The sequence below is a fragment of the Microcaecilia unicolor genome, chromosome 1, assembly GCF_901765095.1.
Source record: "Microcaecilia unicolor chromosome 1, aMicUni1.1, whole genome shotgun sequence".
Lineage (NCBI taxonomy): Eukaryota > Metazoa > Chordata > Amphibia > Gymnophiona > Siphonopidae > Microcaecilia > Microcaecilia unicolor.
The window spans coordinates 556,825,047-556,841,576 of NC_044031.1; the positions used below are offsets into that span (position 1 = coordinate 556,825,047).

A 16,530-nucleotide genomic window follows, 5' to 3' on the forward strand; every position below is an offset into this window, starting at 1 on the left:
CCAGCACTGCCCTTCTGTGTTCCTATCCCTACCCCTGTGTTCTTAGGCTCCCTCTCTGTCCAACATCTCTTTGCTGTGTTTCTGTTCCTCCATATCCAGCTTGTCACCTCTCTTATTCCTTCCTCTCCAATCCCACACCCTGGGGCCATCCTATGCCTGCTCTTTCCCACCCCCCACCTCCCTGGTTCAGCATTTCTCTCCCTCCCTCCCGTCCTCTCCTCTGTGGGCCCTCTCTGCTCTCTCAGCTCAACAGCTTTCTGTATTCTGACTGAATTATAGTTGCAACTGCTGCCTGTCACTGCCAGTGTTGGTACTTCTGCTCAACCTGCAGGCATGCTGGTGACAGCAGCAGCAATAATCAAAACACTTCACGCCCATTTGCTCTAGCCCTAGAAAGACTTCCCTGGTCCCTCAATTTCTGATATAAAATAGTTTTGCATTCTCTGTTATTATTTTGAGAGAACATTGCTCTAAAAGACTTGTGAGGTGTTTAAAAAAAAAGATTGACACACAGATTTTATGAATTCATCTCATAGTTATGTGTTTATACTTCTTCCTTGACCACCTCATTTCAAATGTCACATCTTTGTGTTGTTGTTCTTGTTGCTGCCATGACTACAGACATTTCCTCAGTCCACCTCACTCCAGAGTCAATCAGTCCATTGATCATCACCAAAGGGATGCCAGGTACATATGTTTATGTGCATGTGTGAAACTGTGTGGGAAAAGAAAATGTTGTCTCTGCCAAAGAATTACTTTAAAGCAGCACTCCATGCTAGCAGGGTGTGTTCTTCGACAGCGCATAATTCTATTGTTCTAGTAAATTCTGATATACATGTCTCCTTTAAAAAAAAAAAAAGAAGAAAGAAAGAAAGTCCTATGATGCAAAATTACTAAAATTACTAAGAAGCTGCATCTTCTGCTTTAAGTAGCAATTTGTATTCAGAAAGCAGCTATAGCTACATCAACCAGGAAGCTGCTTGAACAAAATGTGCAAGTTGCACTTTATTCTGTTGCTTATTTTCTATATTTTACAAATATAAAGGGGCCTGTTTGCTAAAGTGCAATAAAGGTTTTACTTACCATGTGTTACGTGCAAAAATTAATGTGTGATAATTGAAAAGCCTAAGCACTAGCTGTTGGGGCATTTTCAGCATGTTCTCATATAGCGTATCTGGTTTTAAAAAAGGTTTGGACAAGTTCCTGGAGGAAAAGTCCATAATTGGCTATCAAGATAGACATTGGGATACCACTGCTTGTATAATACATGAAAAAATATAGCAGTCACAAATTGGTGTTGATCTTCTGTAAAACTATACTAAGATAAATACCAAACACCAATTACTCATGCTCCATAGTCAAGAAATTTTTATTTTTTTATTTTTTTTTAATAGGAGAAAAAGGAGTCCTCAGTAATTCCAGGGAAAACCCTTAGGACATAGCCAGCTCAATTGAATTTTGTGCTGGTATGTGATTTCTTTCTTTCACTTCCAAAAAAACTCCTTATTTTTTGTTTATATTTTTTAGATGCTAGCGACTTTATTTATAATACTCTGTATTAACTACCACCAACCCAGCACGATGTGGGGACTAGTAGTCAGTATCCATTGGCTGTTGCACACCAAGGACAAACAACATATACAAATCAGGCACATTCTAAAGGGTGGTAAAATGCAGGTGGGTGACTATTTTCTCGATGGGTATGGCCCTGCCTTTGAATTTAATGGATGCTTTTACCACAGCTATACCTCTTGCTATGATATTAAAAAAACAGAACCCATTGACGGGGACTACCTTCGAGTTTCTCAACTACAATGCAAGGCAAATGACCTAAAAGAGAAAGGGTTTAAAGTCATCAGTATTTGTGAACATGAGTGGGACAGTCTGATTAAAATGGATAGAGAATGTGCGGCCTTTCTGAACAGAGCCGCTTTACCCGAACCTTTAGTTTCACTAGATGTCCTTTTTGGAGGCAGAACAAATGCCATGAGTCTGTACTGTCAGGTTAAACAGGGTGAAAAAATACCGTATGGCAATTTTACCAGCCTGTACCCCTTTGTCAATAAAACTAAAAAATATCCTATCGGTCACTTTCAAATCATCTATGACAATTTCGGCTGTCTGATTATTTCGGGCTTGTGAAATTCAACATGTTCCCCCTGCGTGGACTCTTTTTCCCCATACTACCTATTAGGCTGCACGGTAAACTCATGTTTCCGTTCTGTCACACGTGCACTGCAACGAGTTAGTGGAAGAAAAGCACCCACAATGACGGCGAGAAAGCCCTGGTAGGGACATGGTATACTGTATAATTGGAAATGGCTATCTCATATACTTAAAAAAGTTCAAAGGATCATGTATAATAATCAGGTTTTGATTCAAAATTTTAACACATTGCTTACGGCTGCTGATTATATCCATACTCTTTCAGATGTTTTACTTAATTTTTTAAACATTGCATGTGTTTATTTGTTTAGGGTATTTCTGTCCCTTCCTAGATCAGTGGCCAGCCACTGATTATCTAGAAATGAACAGAATATCCTAGGCAGCAATTGCGTTTGTTCAATTTATCTAGACTCCATCAGTGATCAGAGCAGTGTATTTACTCTGACTAAATTAAGAGATAATAATCAGAAACAAAACAGTGGATATGAGAAATTATCTCAAGTCTTTTATTATATACGTACCAACATAAAGTAATACAGGATCAATAGGATAGACAATACAGGAATATAAGCATTTTTCATAGAAAGTAACAGATCGTGACCAAATTAGGTAGCATGGTATCTGAAGACTTCCAAGATTGTTTATGCTGCCAATTTATATACCCTTTCAAATCGTATCTTTAACATTGGCACCTGGTGTTTACATCTTTGAAATTCCTTGTAACTTCAACAAATCTATTTACCAATTAGTACATCTGACCGCAAGTTCATTTTTATCTTTCAAATTTCGGTTAGCCCATCCTGTTGTTCTCTCCCTTTAACTGTAAATTTATGTTTTTGTCACGTATCACTGACCACATCTTCCCAAATTGGCTTGGTACAGCTTGGTACAGCTGTCATTTGTGGGCAGCTTCACTAAACTTCTTCCCACCTGCCAGTTTCATTGCTTCAGACTGTTACAATCCTTGTCTTGCAACAGCTGAGAGAACTTCAGAGTCAGACCTGGTATTATCAAAACCAGTTGACCTGTTTTTCACAGCAGCCATTTTCTACATTTCTACACATGTTTCATAGATGAATACTGTTAGGGGGCAAAAGCAATCCCTGTATAAAAAGCATTTTGTTCTGCCATTAATTTTCTTCGCTTTTTCTTTTACTGGTGCTGTACTTACTTTTTAAAAATTTGTCTGTTTCCTAGGTCAACTCTGCTAAAAGAAAATAAAGCATTTAAAAAAGGAAAAAAGTTTGTTTATCAGTAACTTTTTTCCCCAGCTCTGAAAAGCAGGGAAGAACAGCCCATAGTGTTTACACTAGTTCTGGGGGGCTTGTGGTCTTAAAAAAAAGCAAGAAACAAGGGGAGGCCACAAAAAGGGTGGAGGTGCGCTAGTTCCCTATGTAAAAACAGAGCAAAAGGAGAGTTGGGAAAGTGGCTCTTCTCAAACACTGAATGAGACGTGTAGATGGATAAGAATGTGCTTAAAAAAAGCAAGAACAGCTCCATTATGATCTCATGAATAAACAGAGAGAAAATGTACATCTGCCTTACAGTTACTGATTATGTGCACACTTCTTGGAAGTGACAGAGCCGGGAATTCCCTGTAAGTTTGCTGATGGCTAGGGAAGAGGGGTTCGCACTGGAAGCTTGCATTCCTGCCTTTGCCTCAGAGACAGGATTTGCCTTCTGAAGATATCCTGGAGGTTAGATCCTCGAGTAAATCTTTACTCCCCCAGGCAGAACCTCAGGCAAGAAAAACTCTGGCTACTAAATAAGTATTAGACATAATAAATGTTTATTCAAATTGTCAAAGAAGCCAATTAGTAATTATTAAAATAGTAACGAGTGGAGTGGAGGAGTGGCCTAGTGGTTAGGGTGGTGGACTTTGGTCCTGGGGAACTGAGGAACTGAGTTCAATTCCCACTTCAGGCACAGGCAACTCCTTGTGACTCTGGGCAAGTCACTTAACCATCCATTGCCCCATGTAAGCTGCATTGAGCCTGCCATGAGTGGGAAAGTGCGGGGTACAAATGTAACAAAAAAAAAAGCAGTATAATATGTAGCAAATAAAAACAGAGTTTTCCCTGGGAGCTGTCAATATGTCCACCTCCTAGTGGACACACTGAGGCTCTCCATCCTCAGTTCTGTTTCCTCTTAAATACTTTTTTCTTCCTTTCTTCGTTCGTTATCTTAATTATAATTACCCTTCCTGCCTAATGAATATGCATCTTTCCAGAATATTCTGTTTCCTGTTATGACGTATCATGTTCCAACATGTTCCATCAAATGCTATCATTTATTCCCTTATTATATTGGCAGTTAGGGCCTGTCATGCATATAAGCATAAGTTTTCATTAGATAATGGGTATGTTACCAAGTTACTACCCCCACCCTCGTGCTATGGCTACAATTTTGGTCACACCCACTTCTCCTTCTGATTGTTTATCTGGATACAGCAGGCGTCCTTAGTCATAGGAGTCTCTGGCTTTTAGTTGCTGACCAGCAACTTATCACAAGTTAGCACAGGCCAAAATGTCAAACTACAAATTTCTACAGCCTTAGAAAGTAGTTACCAGAAAAAATGCTGTCTTGCAATTCCAGATCTGCTCCCAGCACAAAGAAGAGCAAAATAGCTTATCTAAAACTAGAAATATGTATGGTTTCCATGGCCTTTATGGTATACAAGCTGCAGACCTATTGATCTTACACAGAGAACAGCATGCTTTCTGAAAAGCTGAGAGGGAGAGGAGAAATTGAAACCACCTTTTTAAAAACAGCCAGAGTTGCAAACAGTGTAAAATATGTGAGTCTGGAATTTTTTTTTCTGCCTGTTTGTTGTGCGAGGTGAGGTTGTAGCAGCAGACTGATTGATATTTACACAGACAATGGCGGCTTTGTACAGCACACTAGTTCTTCCTGTCATTCTTAAAGCAGACAGACCTAACTCATTCCAGCTTAAAATAAATACAATGTATCCTGTGAGAAAAAAAGTTAAGCTGCGCATGTGTACATTCCTCCAAGGCTGTAGGGGGTGGGTGGGTGTCGGGGTTTATTAATGTCACTTCCCATCACGTGACTTCATCCAAGATGGTGGCCGGTAATGGAAACAGGAAGTGATGTAGTGCATCTAGTGGTAGCTGCCATCTTGGAAAAGGGGTAAGGCTGACATCACTTCCTGTTATATCACCAGAAGGGATGGTGCTTGGGGCAGGGTTATGAAAAGGGGATATGGTTTAGGGTGGTGCTATATAAATAAGGCAGGATTAGGGGCAGAGTTATGTGAAAGGACTGTGGCTTGGGCACGGCTATGACATCATATCTAGTAATGTCATTAAAGGGGCATGGGTGGGTGTGGACAGTGATATCACCAAAGAGGGCATAGTGTATGTGGGGTGTGGGCGTGTCCTAGATTCTGATTGACAGAGAACCTGGAAGTGGGCATGTCACCTGTCAAAATCAATTAGTTTGACAAATGCAGGTGAGATACACTACAGTAATTATTGTTAGTTTTTAATTAGAAAAATCCATTTGTAGCACGCCGTACCTTGTATAATGACCGCCCACACACACACACACACACACACACACACACACATACACACAAAATAAAAACCCAAACCAAACACTTTACCTGTGTAAGAAACAGAAAGAAGTCATTCAGGACATTTTGCTTAGAATGTTATATTTATTTGCTGCCTTTTTTGAAGAAATTCACTCAAAGGCAGTGTACAGCAAGAATATTTCAAACAAGCAATAGACAATTTCAGCAGTAAAAATATTCAAATAACAATACAAGGTATGGCATAGTATGCTACTTTACAATGTCAACACAATATGCAATAAAACATTTTAATAGACATCATATAGTGTATTAAAAACTGGAACATAGACAAGATAGAGTATCAGGGGTTAGAAAATAAGGGAACTAATTTAAAGAAAGTTGTTTATTTTTTCCATTATTTAGCCTGGCCTCCCAACAGCACCCAGAATGGGTTACAGAATTACATTCAAAGTATATAATAAAACAGAACAACATATAACAAAATAAAATAAAAATAAACAACAGTTCCAGCCTCACAATTTCCACGAAGTCAGAAAGGTGCTTGAATATTATTTCAACAATAAGCAAGTCCTGCTAGGATATGTGCGGCCAGTGTTACCCCGTGTGTGTGTGTGTGTGTGTGTGACTAGCAAGTTAGTTACTTCTTCCGTTAAAGGCCTGGGTAAAAACCCAAGCTTTTACCTCCTTCTTGAAGTAGAGATACTTGTGTTGAGCAAAGCCTTTCAGGAGTGCATTCCAGAGTGTGGGGACCATACCCGAGAAGACCAACTGGCAGGCATAAATATCGTGTGATGTCCTTTGGAAAGAGTATGGTTAGGGATACTCCTTGGGAAGACCTTAGTGCCAGATTCTATTAAAACACTGAAAATTCAGGACTGATCAAATTTGGCACTCAGTGCTATTCTCAACTTTGGTCACAAGGATTTACACCAACTGAAAACCTGGTGTAAATTCTGTTGCACAAATTTGGCGTGGATCCCCACTGTTCTGTAAAATTGTGCATATTTTTTGTGAATGCCCTTGACTTGCCCATGCCCCCAGCCCCCATAGCCACACCCCCTTTTGAGTTGCACACACACCAATTTAGGCACCTTTTGTTAAAGAATAGAGTAGCTGGATTGGCGCCCAAATCATTAGTGCCAGTTAAGCGCTTAGTAGCTCCAGTAATTACATTATTGGAGCCCATTAATTGTTTTGTTTGCTTATCTGGGATCCACGCCTAATTATGGGCACCCAAATTTGGGCGATTGTTATAGGATCCATGGAGGAAAGATCCTGTTCTTCAAATACTCTGAGCGCTTTCCTTTAAAGGCCTTTAAATTTAGCTCTGTATTGTACTGGTAGCCTGTAAAGGTTTTGCAAAAATGATGTGATGTGGTCATGTCACTTACAACCTTCTCTCAGCCTTCTTGCAGCATTCTGAATCAGTTGGAGCTGGTGCAAACCTTTTGTAGTTAGACCACTGTAAAGGTCCAATAATCCCGATCTTTTATTGGATTACTAGGAAAAAAGGCCCGTTTCTGACACAAATGAAACGGGCGCTAACAAGGTTTTCCTTGGAGTGTGTATGTGTGAGAGAGTGTGTGTGAGAGTGACTTTGTGAGAGAGAGTGAATGTTTGAGTGTGTGTGTCAGAGAGTGAGACTGGGTGCGAGTGTGTGTGTGAGAATGAGAGTGTGTGTGTTTGAATGAGAGTGTGTGCGAGTGCGTATGTGAGACAGCAAGTGTGAGAGAGAGAGTGTGTTTCACACAGATATACTGTGTGTGAGAGAGAGTGAGAGTGTGTGTGAGACAGAGAGTGTGAGAGAGTATGTGTGCGATACACAGACTCTCTGTGAGACCGAGAGTGTATGGGACTGAGTGTGTGAGACCAAGAGTGTGTGTGAGAGTGAGTGAGTGTGTGACACAGAGAGTGAATGTGATAGAGTGTGAGACATAGTGTGAGAGACTGTGTGAGAGTGAGAGAAAGACACTGACTGTGAGAGAGAGAGTGTGTGTGAGAGAGAGAGTGTGTGTGTGTGACAGAGACACCTCCCGCCCTCCCTCTGTGGTCTCAGGACCCCCTCCTCCCCCTCTGGTATGAGGACCCCCTCCCCTCTGGTCTCAGGATCCCCTCCCCCTCCCAGGTCTTGGGACCCTCCCCCCTCAGGTCTCAGGACCCCCTCCCCCTAAACCCTCTCAGGTCTCGGGACCCCTTCCCCCTCTGTATTTCCCTCCCCTCCCATCTGGTGCCAGGACCCCCTGCCTCTCCCCCCTCTGCGTGTTTGGCAACACCATGCGAGTGTGTGTGTGTGTGACAGAGAGAGAGACTAGGTGCGAGTGTGTCTGTGAGAGAGTGTGTGTGATTGTCCTCTCTCCCCTGCCCCCCTCCAGCCACCCAGCGATTCTCCTCTCTCCCCTGCCCCCCCCCTCCAGCCACCCAGCGATTGTCCTCTGCCCCCTGCCCCCCCCAAGCCATGCAGCGATTCTCGTGTCTCCTCTGCCCCCTCCAGCCACCCAGCCTGCCCCCCTTCAGCCACCCAGCGATTCTCCTCTGTCCACTGCCCCCCTTCAGCCACCCAGCAATTCTTCTCTGTCCACTGCCCCCCCCTCCAGCCACCCAGCGATTGCCCTCTGTCCCCCCCCCCCCCCCCCCCCCCCCCCCCCACTGCAGCCACCCCGCGATGTTTAACTGCAAAATTAGGGAGAAACATAGCCAGGCTGTTTAGACATTGTGACTCATGAGCTATGTAGTGTAATAAAACGCACCTGCAACGTTGTGAAGCCGACACCGTGGCTTCATTGAAGGGTTCGTATCATTTGTAAATCTGTCACATCTGTCTGTGCCCTGCCCTCGCGTCATGGCGTTTTGATGCGGTTCCCTCTGATAGGTCCTCCGCCCTCGACGTCATCACTTTTTGATGCGAGGGCGGGGCAGAGAGAGATGTGACAGACTTACGATGTTATGAACCCTTGTTACGAACCCTTTACTGAAGCCACGGAGTCAGCTTCAGAACGTTGGAGGTGCCTTTTATTATAGTAGATATTTAAGTTACACAAATAACACTCTTCTGTAATTAAAATTCTAGGGTTTTATGTGGATTGTACTGTTTCCCTCGATTCACATATCAATGCTTTAGTTAAAAGCTCATTTTTCTTGCTAAGAAAACGGAGACAAGTGAGATGTTTTTTTGAAATAGATAAATATAAACTTCTACTTCAATCACTCATAGTGTTGAAGTTATATTATTGTAATCTGATCTTTTTGGGAAGCGCAAAGCATAAATTAAGAAAGCTTCGGACAATACAAAATATAGCAATAAATATAATTTTTTCTTTGAGAAAATCAAATAAGTTCTCGGGTTGCTTTGTAAAACTTCATTAGTTACCAGTAGAGGCCAGGGTCTTATTTAAGTTTGCTTTCTGTTAATTTAAAATTTTAGATGGAGCTGTTCTGAATTATATGTTGGATAATTTTCAGTTCACATCTTTGGCCAGGTCTCGAAGAGCCATTAGTAATTCTCCTTTTAGCCTTCTTTGTGCTAAAGATTGTAAGAAACTGAAAATCCATGAATTATTGTTGGTATATCAGGTCCCCAAATTTTGGAAAGAATTCTCAATATGCCTTACTCAATCTGACGTCTATGCTTTATTTAGGAGGAATCTTAAAACCTGCCTCCTTCAGAAGTTTGTTCCATCTAAATAATTAGAATAATTGATATTTATCTTATTTTGTAATTCCCGTGAGATTATCCTGGTTATAGCAGTACATAAATATCATTATGTTATTACAGTAATCCAGTGCTAATGTTATTATACTCTGATAAGTTTCCTTCCCAATGTAAGGAGAGAGGCAGCGTAGTTGTTGCAAATGATAGAAGCAGCTCTTGAAAGTTGTTTGGATTTGGGGGATCAGCATAAGTTTTGAGTCTAGCTGTATTCCAAGGTTTCTGAAGTGATTTGAGGGAGACTTCATAGTTCCCAAAAGACATTTTGATGTCAGGTATGTACCCACTTGTGTTAAGGATTCACAGAAGTTTGGTTTTACTTGGGTTCAGGTAGAGCTGGTTGTTTGTAGCCTATTCTTGAATTACTGTTAAACAGGTAATCAGTTTATTTAGGGCTGTAAGTCAGGTTTAATGGGTATTAGTAGCTGCACGTCATCCGCATAGATGTAGAACTGAATTGACTGAATCAGCTCAGCTAGAGGCTTTAGGTAGATATCAAACAGTATAGGTGATTGTATCAATCCTTGTGGTAGTCAGGGCCCATGCTGGTGATGAAGTGCTACCAAACAGTATGAACTGTTCCCTATCTAAAGTATTTTACCCATATAATGATTAAGATAAAGATTTCTAAAGAATCCAAAATCAAATTATCCTACACTTGATTCCTGTATTAAGGAAATATGCATCCCAGAAAAGACCAAGTAGACTGATTAGTTTAATGTTCACATTTCCTCTTAAAGCAAGATAAATGCGGGGAAAGTAAATGGAAAGTGACCTCAGCATTGTATATTCATTAGAAATGTTCCAGCAGAGGTAAATTGTAGTTCATGGCTCTACTGTATTGACTTTATTATAGGCATTCAGGGTTTAGAACACAGAGACAGTAGCCTAGTAATTTCAAATTGTTCTAAATATATTTGTTTGAGATCTTGAATTCTAAAATAAAATGTTAGTCAGTAAGATAGTAGATGTGCATTTTGGCGTGGAGAATGTCATAGACTTGGATTGGCTGCCACTCACAGCTCAATTTCCTTGGGTTGAAGGCCTGCCTCTGTCAGGGCCACATTGTGGGAAGAAAAATCTGCATTTTACTGTTCCCTTCCTACCCTTTGTCTTTGTTGCAGATCATAGTTGAAGGGCTGGAGTCTCAAGAACCACCATTTGACACTGCTATTGGTTTCCTTGTTCCTGGTGGTTGTTATCAGAGTAGACCTGCACCCCAGCAGATAGTATCAGAATACCTCCAGATTGCCCATTTTATTTATTTATTATTCTTTTTAATTCTATACCACCTACAACTAGTTGGTTTACAAGAAACATACACAATACTCATATCACAAAGACTAAAACAAATCAAACCATGATAAACAGGACCTCTTTTTCAGTCATCATGTTTGTCACGTTCCTCACCTGGTAGCTCTGGATGGTGGGGCATTGTTCCCACGGAGCGGGCATGGAGCAAGAGAGCTCACTTTTCACCGCTGCCTTCAACGTCCGCCACCATCGATGTCCCAGCGCCTCCTCACCACACCCCTTGTGTCCCTTTAACTGCCGGTGTCTCAGGGCACTTGGGGCTTCGGCAACACACTGCTCTCCGGATTCTTGTCCTTGTTGGTGTGTGCTGGCTTTCTCCGTCATGGTATTCCCCGAAGCTCACGGACCTTGTCTGCCTCTTGTGTCTGCCTGGTGTCTCCGATTCCCGGATCTCGCCTACCTCCTGTTCCTTCCAAGCCAAGAATGTTCCCTACTCCTGTTCCTGCCAAGTCAAGTCTGTTTCCGACGCTTGCTCCTGTCAAGCCAAGTCAGTTCCTGGCTCCTGTTCCTTCCATGCCAAGGCTGTTTCCGACTCCTGTTCCTGCCTAGCCAAGTCTGTTTCTGACTCCTGTTCCTTCCAAGCCAAGTATGTTCCTGACTCCTATCCTGTAAACTAAATCTGTTCCTGACTCTTGTTCCTGCCAAGCCAAGTTTGCTTCTACTCTTGTTCCAGTTACAGACGAGTCTACCCAGACATATGTTCCTGCCTAGTCAGGTCAGTCTGGACTCCTATTTTGGCTACTGCCGTCTGCCCTCCTATTTTGGCTACTGCCATCTGCCCCTGCTCTCGGACTGACCTCCCTTCCTGGTGGTTTTAAGTCCAATTGGCCATCCACTCCTGGGGGCTCAACCCCTGGGGTACGACGGTTTGTTTTGCTGAAGAACCTCCAGGGTTCGTTGGCTATCCTTAGTCCCCCCCACCTTTTGATAAGACTCCTCAAGCTTATAGGGGCTTCTTAAATCAATGTCAGATGCACTTCGAACTCCAACCAGGAAGTTTTCCTTCTGATCGCATCAAGATTACTTACATTGTCTCTCTACTCTCTGGATGGGCCTTGTCTAAGGGTCTTCCCCCTGTGGGAACAACAGGATCCCATTCTTTCAGATTTATCTGCCTTTCTACAGCAATTCTGGATGGTCTTTGATAAACCTGGACATCCATCTTCAGGGGCCATGTATATTTTACATCTCCAACAAGGGTCTCTCACGGTGGGAGATTATGCTATCCACTTTCGCACCTTGGCTACGGAATTGAGATGGAACCAAGAAGCCCTAGTGGCGGTATTCTGGCAAGACTTACCAGGAAGGATTAAGGACGAGCTGGCCATGTTGGAATTACCCACTAATCTGGATGAGTTGATCACCATGTGTATCCGGGTTGATGTTCGTTTCCAGGAAAGATCTCAAGAAAAAGAGGCAACCTGTCAAACTTCTCGACGGGCCTTCTGAAGTCAGCAGTCTCCCTCCTGCCAGACAGCGGACAGGCAATCCGGAGTCACTGGAGGAACCCATGATCGTAGGACACTCTAGACTCTCAGATGAGGAAAGTTTATGCAGATAGCGTGAAAGACTGTGCTTGTACTGTGGAGGCACTGGACATTTTATAATCAAATGTCCTTGGTGGAGATGACTTTAGGCCATCTTGCTTACTCCTCCACTACTCTTTGCTGTATTGTGTTGCGTTTGTCTTGTGGATCCAGGCATATTACTGTGTCTGCTCTCATTTACTCTGGGGCAGCCGGAAATTTTCTGGATGGAGAACTGGCTCGACATTATAATATTCCCACTGTATCTTTAACATCGGCCTTTAAAATATCTTCCATTCAAGGGGAACACGTATATAGAGTCTCTTTGCCCCTTTCTTTAAAGATTGGAGCATTACACAACAAGACCATTCAGTTGTTTGTCTTACCCAGATCCATCCATCCTGGCTCCATCAGCATTCTCCGAGTATTAACTGGGTCAATAATAAAATTGCTTCCTGGAGATCCACCTATTTTCATACTTGCCTTACAGCAGGTATTCATTTGGGTGCGACTCTTCCTAATGATCTACCTGCCTTGTCCAGACTTAGAATCTATCTGAATTTTAAGGAAGTTTTTTGTAAAAAAAACAAGCTGAGATGCTTCCACCTTATCGAAGTTTTGATTGTGCCATAGACCTTATTTCTGGGAGAATGCCCCCTTGGGGGTGAGTTTATAATCTATCTAGACCTGAGACAAAAGACCTCACAGAATATATTCACGAGAATCTCGTAAAAGGCTTCATACGTCCCTCTACTTCTCCTGCTGGAGCCAGGTTCTTCTTTGTTCGCAAAAAAGATGGGGGTTTTCAACCATGTGTAGACTGCCGTGGTTTAAACACCATCAATATCATAAACCATTACTCTCTACCTCTTATTGCTGAATTATTTGATTGCTTACAAGGAGCAAAAGAACCTGAAGTTGAACCTGAGGGGGGCCTATAACCTGATTCACATAAAAGAAGGAGACGAGTGGAAGACTGCATTCAATACTCATGATGGACATTGTGAATACCTAGTGGCCTTTTGGATTATGTAATGTGCCAGCGGTATTTCAATACTTCGTCAATGAAATCTTCAGAGATCTGCTTTATACCCGTGTAGGTAGTAGTATACCTGGATGACATCTTAATATATTCTTTGTCTCTCTCAGATCATGCTCTGCATGTCAGGATCATCCTTCAGCGGCTATGAGACAATAGACTCTATGCTAAACTGGAGAAGTGTTTTTATTTTGAAATTTGTTTATTAGTTTGCATAAGATTAAATACATCTAACAAGTTCTTCTAACTCTCCAGATTCTCGTTCTAATCTACATTCAACGTAAGGACCTGGTTTTAAAGTTGCGAATGTTTCCAGTCTCAATTCAGGCCCCTGCAGGATAACAAATCTCCAAATCTTATCTCAACAGAACTTCCTCATCTAAAGATAACTGATATCCCCACCCTCCACTCTGCCCCCGTCCCCCCTCCCCATCCCCCCACCCTCCAACCCTTTATGTAGTAATGTCCATTCTTCTTAAATGTAGCAACGGCCATTTCTCACATATTTAGGATACGTCCTCTGCCCCTGGGGGAATTGTCTGTCAAAACGGGGCCCATAGTCGATAGAAGTCTTTGTCAGTGAATCTCCGTTCCCCCTTATAGTCTGCTAGTCTCTTTTCAAATCTCATGTAATCCATTAGCAATCCACGCCACTGCTGCAAGGTCGGATCTTTGTTTGTAATCCACCCTGTGAGAATGAGCTTTTTCGCTGTCATTATGGCTCTGTGAGTAAATCCCTTAAAGCCTGCTAAAGTTGGTCGCACTATCATTGGTCTCCCGAACAACAACATCGGCCCTTTTTGCCATGTGGCACCCCACATACTGGATGTCGATTGTATAACTTTGGTCCAAAATCTTTGTATTTTTAAGCATGACCAGAACATGTGCCCCAATGTCGCACCCTGCATCCCACACTTGGGGCATGCCGCGTCTGGAGATACTCCCATGTGGAAAGCCCTCCTCGGTGGAATGTAAGTTCTTAATGCAAATTTGTATTCCATTTCGCAATACTAGACCATCTTCGATGATTTTTGAATCGAATAAATGTATTCCTGTAGTGTCTGAGGCGTTAAAGTCATTAACGGCTCTTCCGTCCATGCCTGGGCCAGTGTCGCATAGTCAATTTCTTCTGTCATGTCGCTTAAATGTCTGTGATGCATTGTCAATGACACTTTACCCTGCGCCTGGAACGAGAAAGCCGAGGAAATCTCCTCCTGGACATCTTCTGTGAGACATTCCCAGGGCAAGCTGTGTATATAATGCCTTATTTTAATAACGTTTTTATTGGAACTTTAGCAAGTACAGCATCAGCATAACTACAACTGAAAATTCAGGAACAATAAACTTGACTATAATCATCTTGTGCCAAACATATGTATATCCATAGTTCCAATATTTTCTCACATTTATATCCCCTATTCCCATTGCCCTCCCTCCCTACTCTTTCCCTCCCTTCCCGCTTGCATGGTTATGCTCGATCTTATCTCCTTTCCTCTTGTCCCCAAGGCAGTCCATTTAGCACTTGACTGCGTGCTCGAGGCAATATCTTATTTATGTATGGCCCCCACACACTCATGAACCTCAACTGACGTTTAGGGGTCAATCACGCTCCCCTTGCTTCCCAAAGCATGAGTTGGTGTAGCTTATTTCTCCAATACCAGAAAGAGGGAGGTATGTCTAATATCCAATGATTTAAAATGCACTTTTTTCCCACTATGCAGGATTTGCTCAGAAATAAGCGTTCCCCTCGCGTGCCTGCCTCCCAATATCCTGGAATGCTCAACAGCATTCTCTCAAACGTGATGGCTATCGGGTATCCCAATATTTCTCTTATGCAACTACCTATTTTCCACCAAAAGGCTTTGATAAGCCTGCACTGCCATATGCAATGTGTTATAGTCGCATGTCCCTGCTTACATTTTAAGCAACTATCTGAGGGCGTTACCTGTGCATGGAAGGCCCGTCTGGGAGAGAAGTACGCTCTATGTATAAGTCTATACTGGCATTCTTGCAATTCTGCACTGTGGACAATCTGTGGTATTCCTGTCAGTGATTGGTTAATGTGACATTCCGAAATTGTGCGCCCCACTTCCCCGCTCCACCTCTCGGCTACCTCCGATACCTGCCTTTCTGGTTGCCATTTCCCTAATTCCTTGCAGAACCATGAGACTGAGACCTGGCCCACTGCATCACCTTCCATAAATTCCCTAATTTGCCTCCCAAATTTAAGTGACAACTTCCCTTATGGGAAACTATGCACATAATGCTTTATCTGATAATAGGCCAAGGTCGCTGCCATCCCCCCTGAGCATCTTTGATGGAAGTCAGCCTTTGAAATTAAGTTACCATCTGTCTGGAGGAAACTTTCTAGCAATTCTACGCCCTGCTCCTGGAGCTGGCGAAACACAGCATTCTCCATGCCTGGTGTAAAATCAGTGTTCCCAACTATTGATATCAATACGCTAGATGTCGGGTCTTGCCCCCATCTTTGTAGGAGCTCTCTCCACATATACCACATCGGCCTCAGCAGCATGCTATCTTTGATTCTATCAGGTCATTGTCCTTTCCTCTTTGTATGTAGTAGATAATTTAGATGCCATGGGTGGAAATATGCTCGCTTCATCCCTACATCCATATATGTGGTCATACCCAAGATCTAGTCCCTCAGGTGCCGCAAGAGACATGCCTGATTGTACACACGCATGTCCGGTATTCCTAACCCCCCTCTTCTCCAATTCCCTATTAAGTAATGCCATTTCATCTTGGACTTTTTCCCAGCCCAGCAGAACTTTACCACTAGTCTTCTAAGTGTCCCCAAGTCTCGTTTTGTCAACCTCAACGGCAAAGCCTGCAATACATAGAGCCAGCTTGGGAATACTATCATGCGGAACAGCTGAATCCGGCCCATTAATGACAGGGGCAGCATGGACCACTGCGAAAATTGCTCTTTTGTGTCTCTTATCAATTTGGTGATGTTTAAATTATAAATCTGCCCAGTATCCATTGGGAGTTGTATCCCCAAATATCTAAAGGATCCCTGCGCCCAGCGTAGTGGGAACCTCTCTCCCCACTCTCTTTTAAGCTCATCGGTGCTGGCTAGCGCTTCTGATTTCAGGAGATTCAACCGGAACCCCGAAAAATTCCCATACTCCTCTAGACTTTCCATGAGATACGGTAAGGAATGGCTAGGCTCTGTAATCAGCATCAGCAAGTCATCTGCGAA

At 42.7% G+C, this 16,530-nt stretch overlaps 1 protein-coding gene across 36 annotated transcripts in view; it reads left to right on the forward strand.

Moving 5' to 3' along the window:
* Nucleotides 1-16,530, forward strand: part of RIMS2 (regulating synaptic membrane exocytosis 2) — a 1,685,778-nt gene that overhangs the window by 1,308,339 nt on the left and 360,909 nt on the right. For 12 of the 36 annotated variants that reach the window (XM_030217726.1, XM_030217694.1, XM_030217643.1 and 9 more), the window contains one exon: nt 622-687. The exons of the other annotated variants lie outside the window; for them this stretch is intronic. In XM_030217726.1, coding sequence (XP_030073586.1) covers nt 622-687 — 66 coding nt within the window. The remainder of the gene's footprint in view (nt 1-621; nt 688-16,530) is intronic. 36 annotated transcript variants of the gene reach the window in all.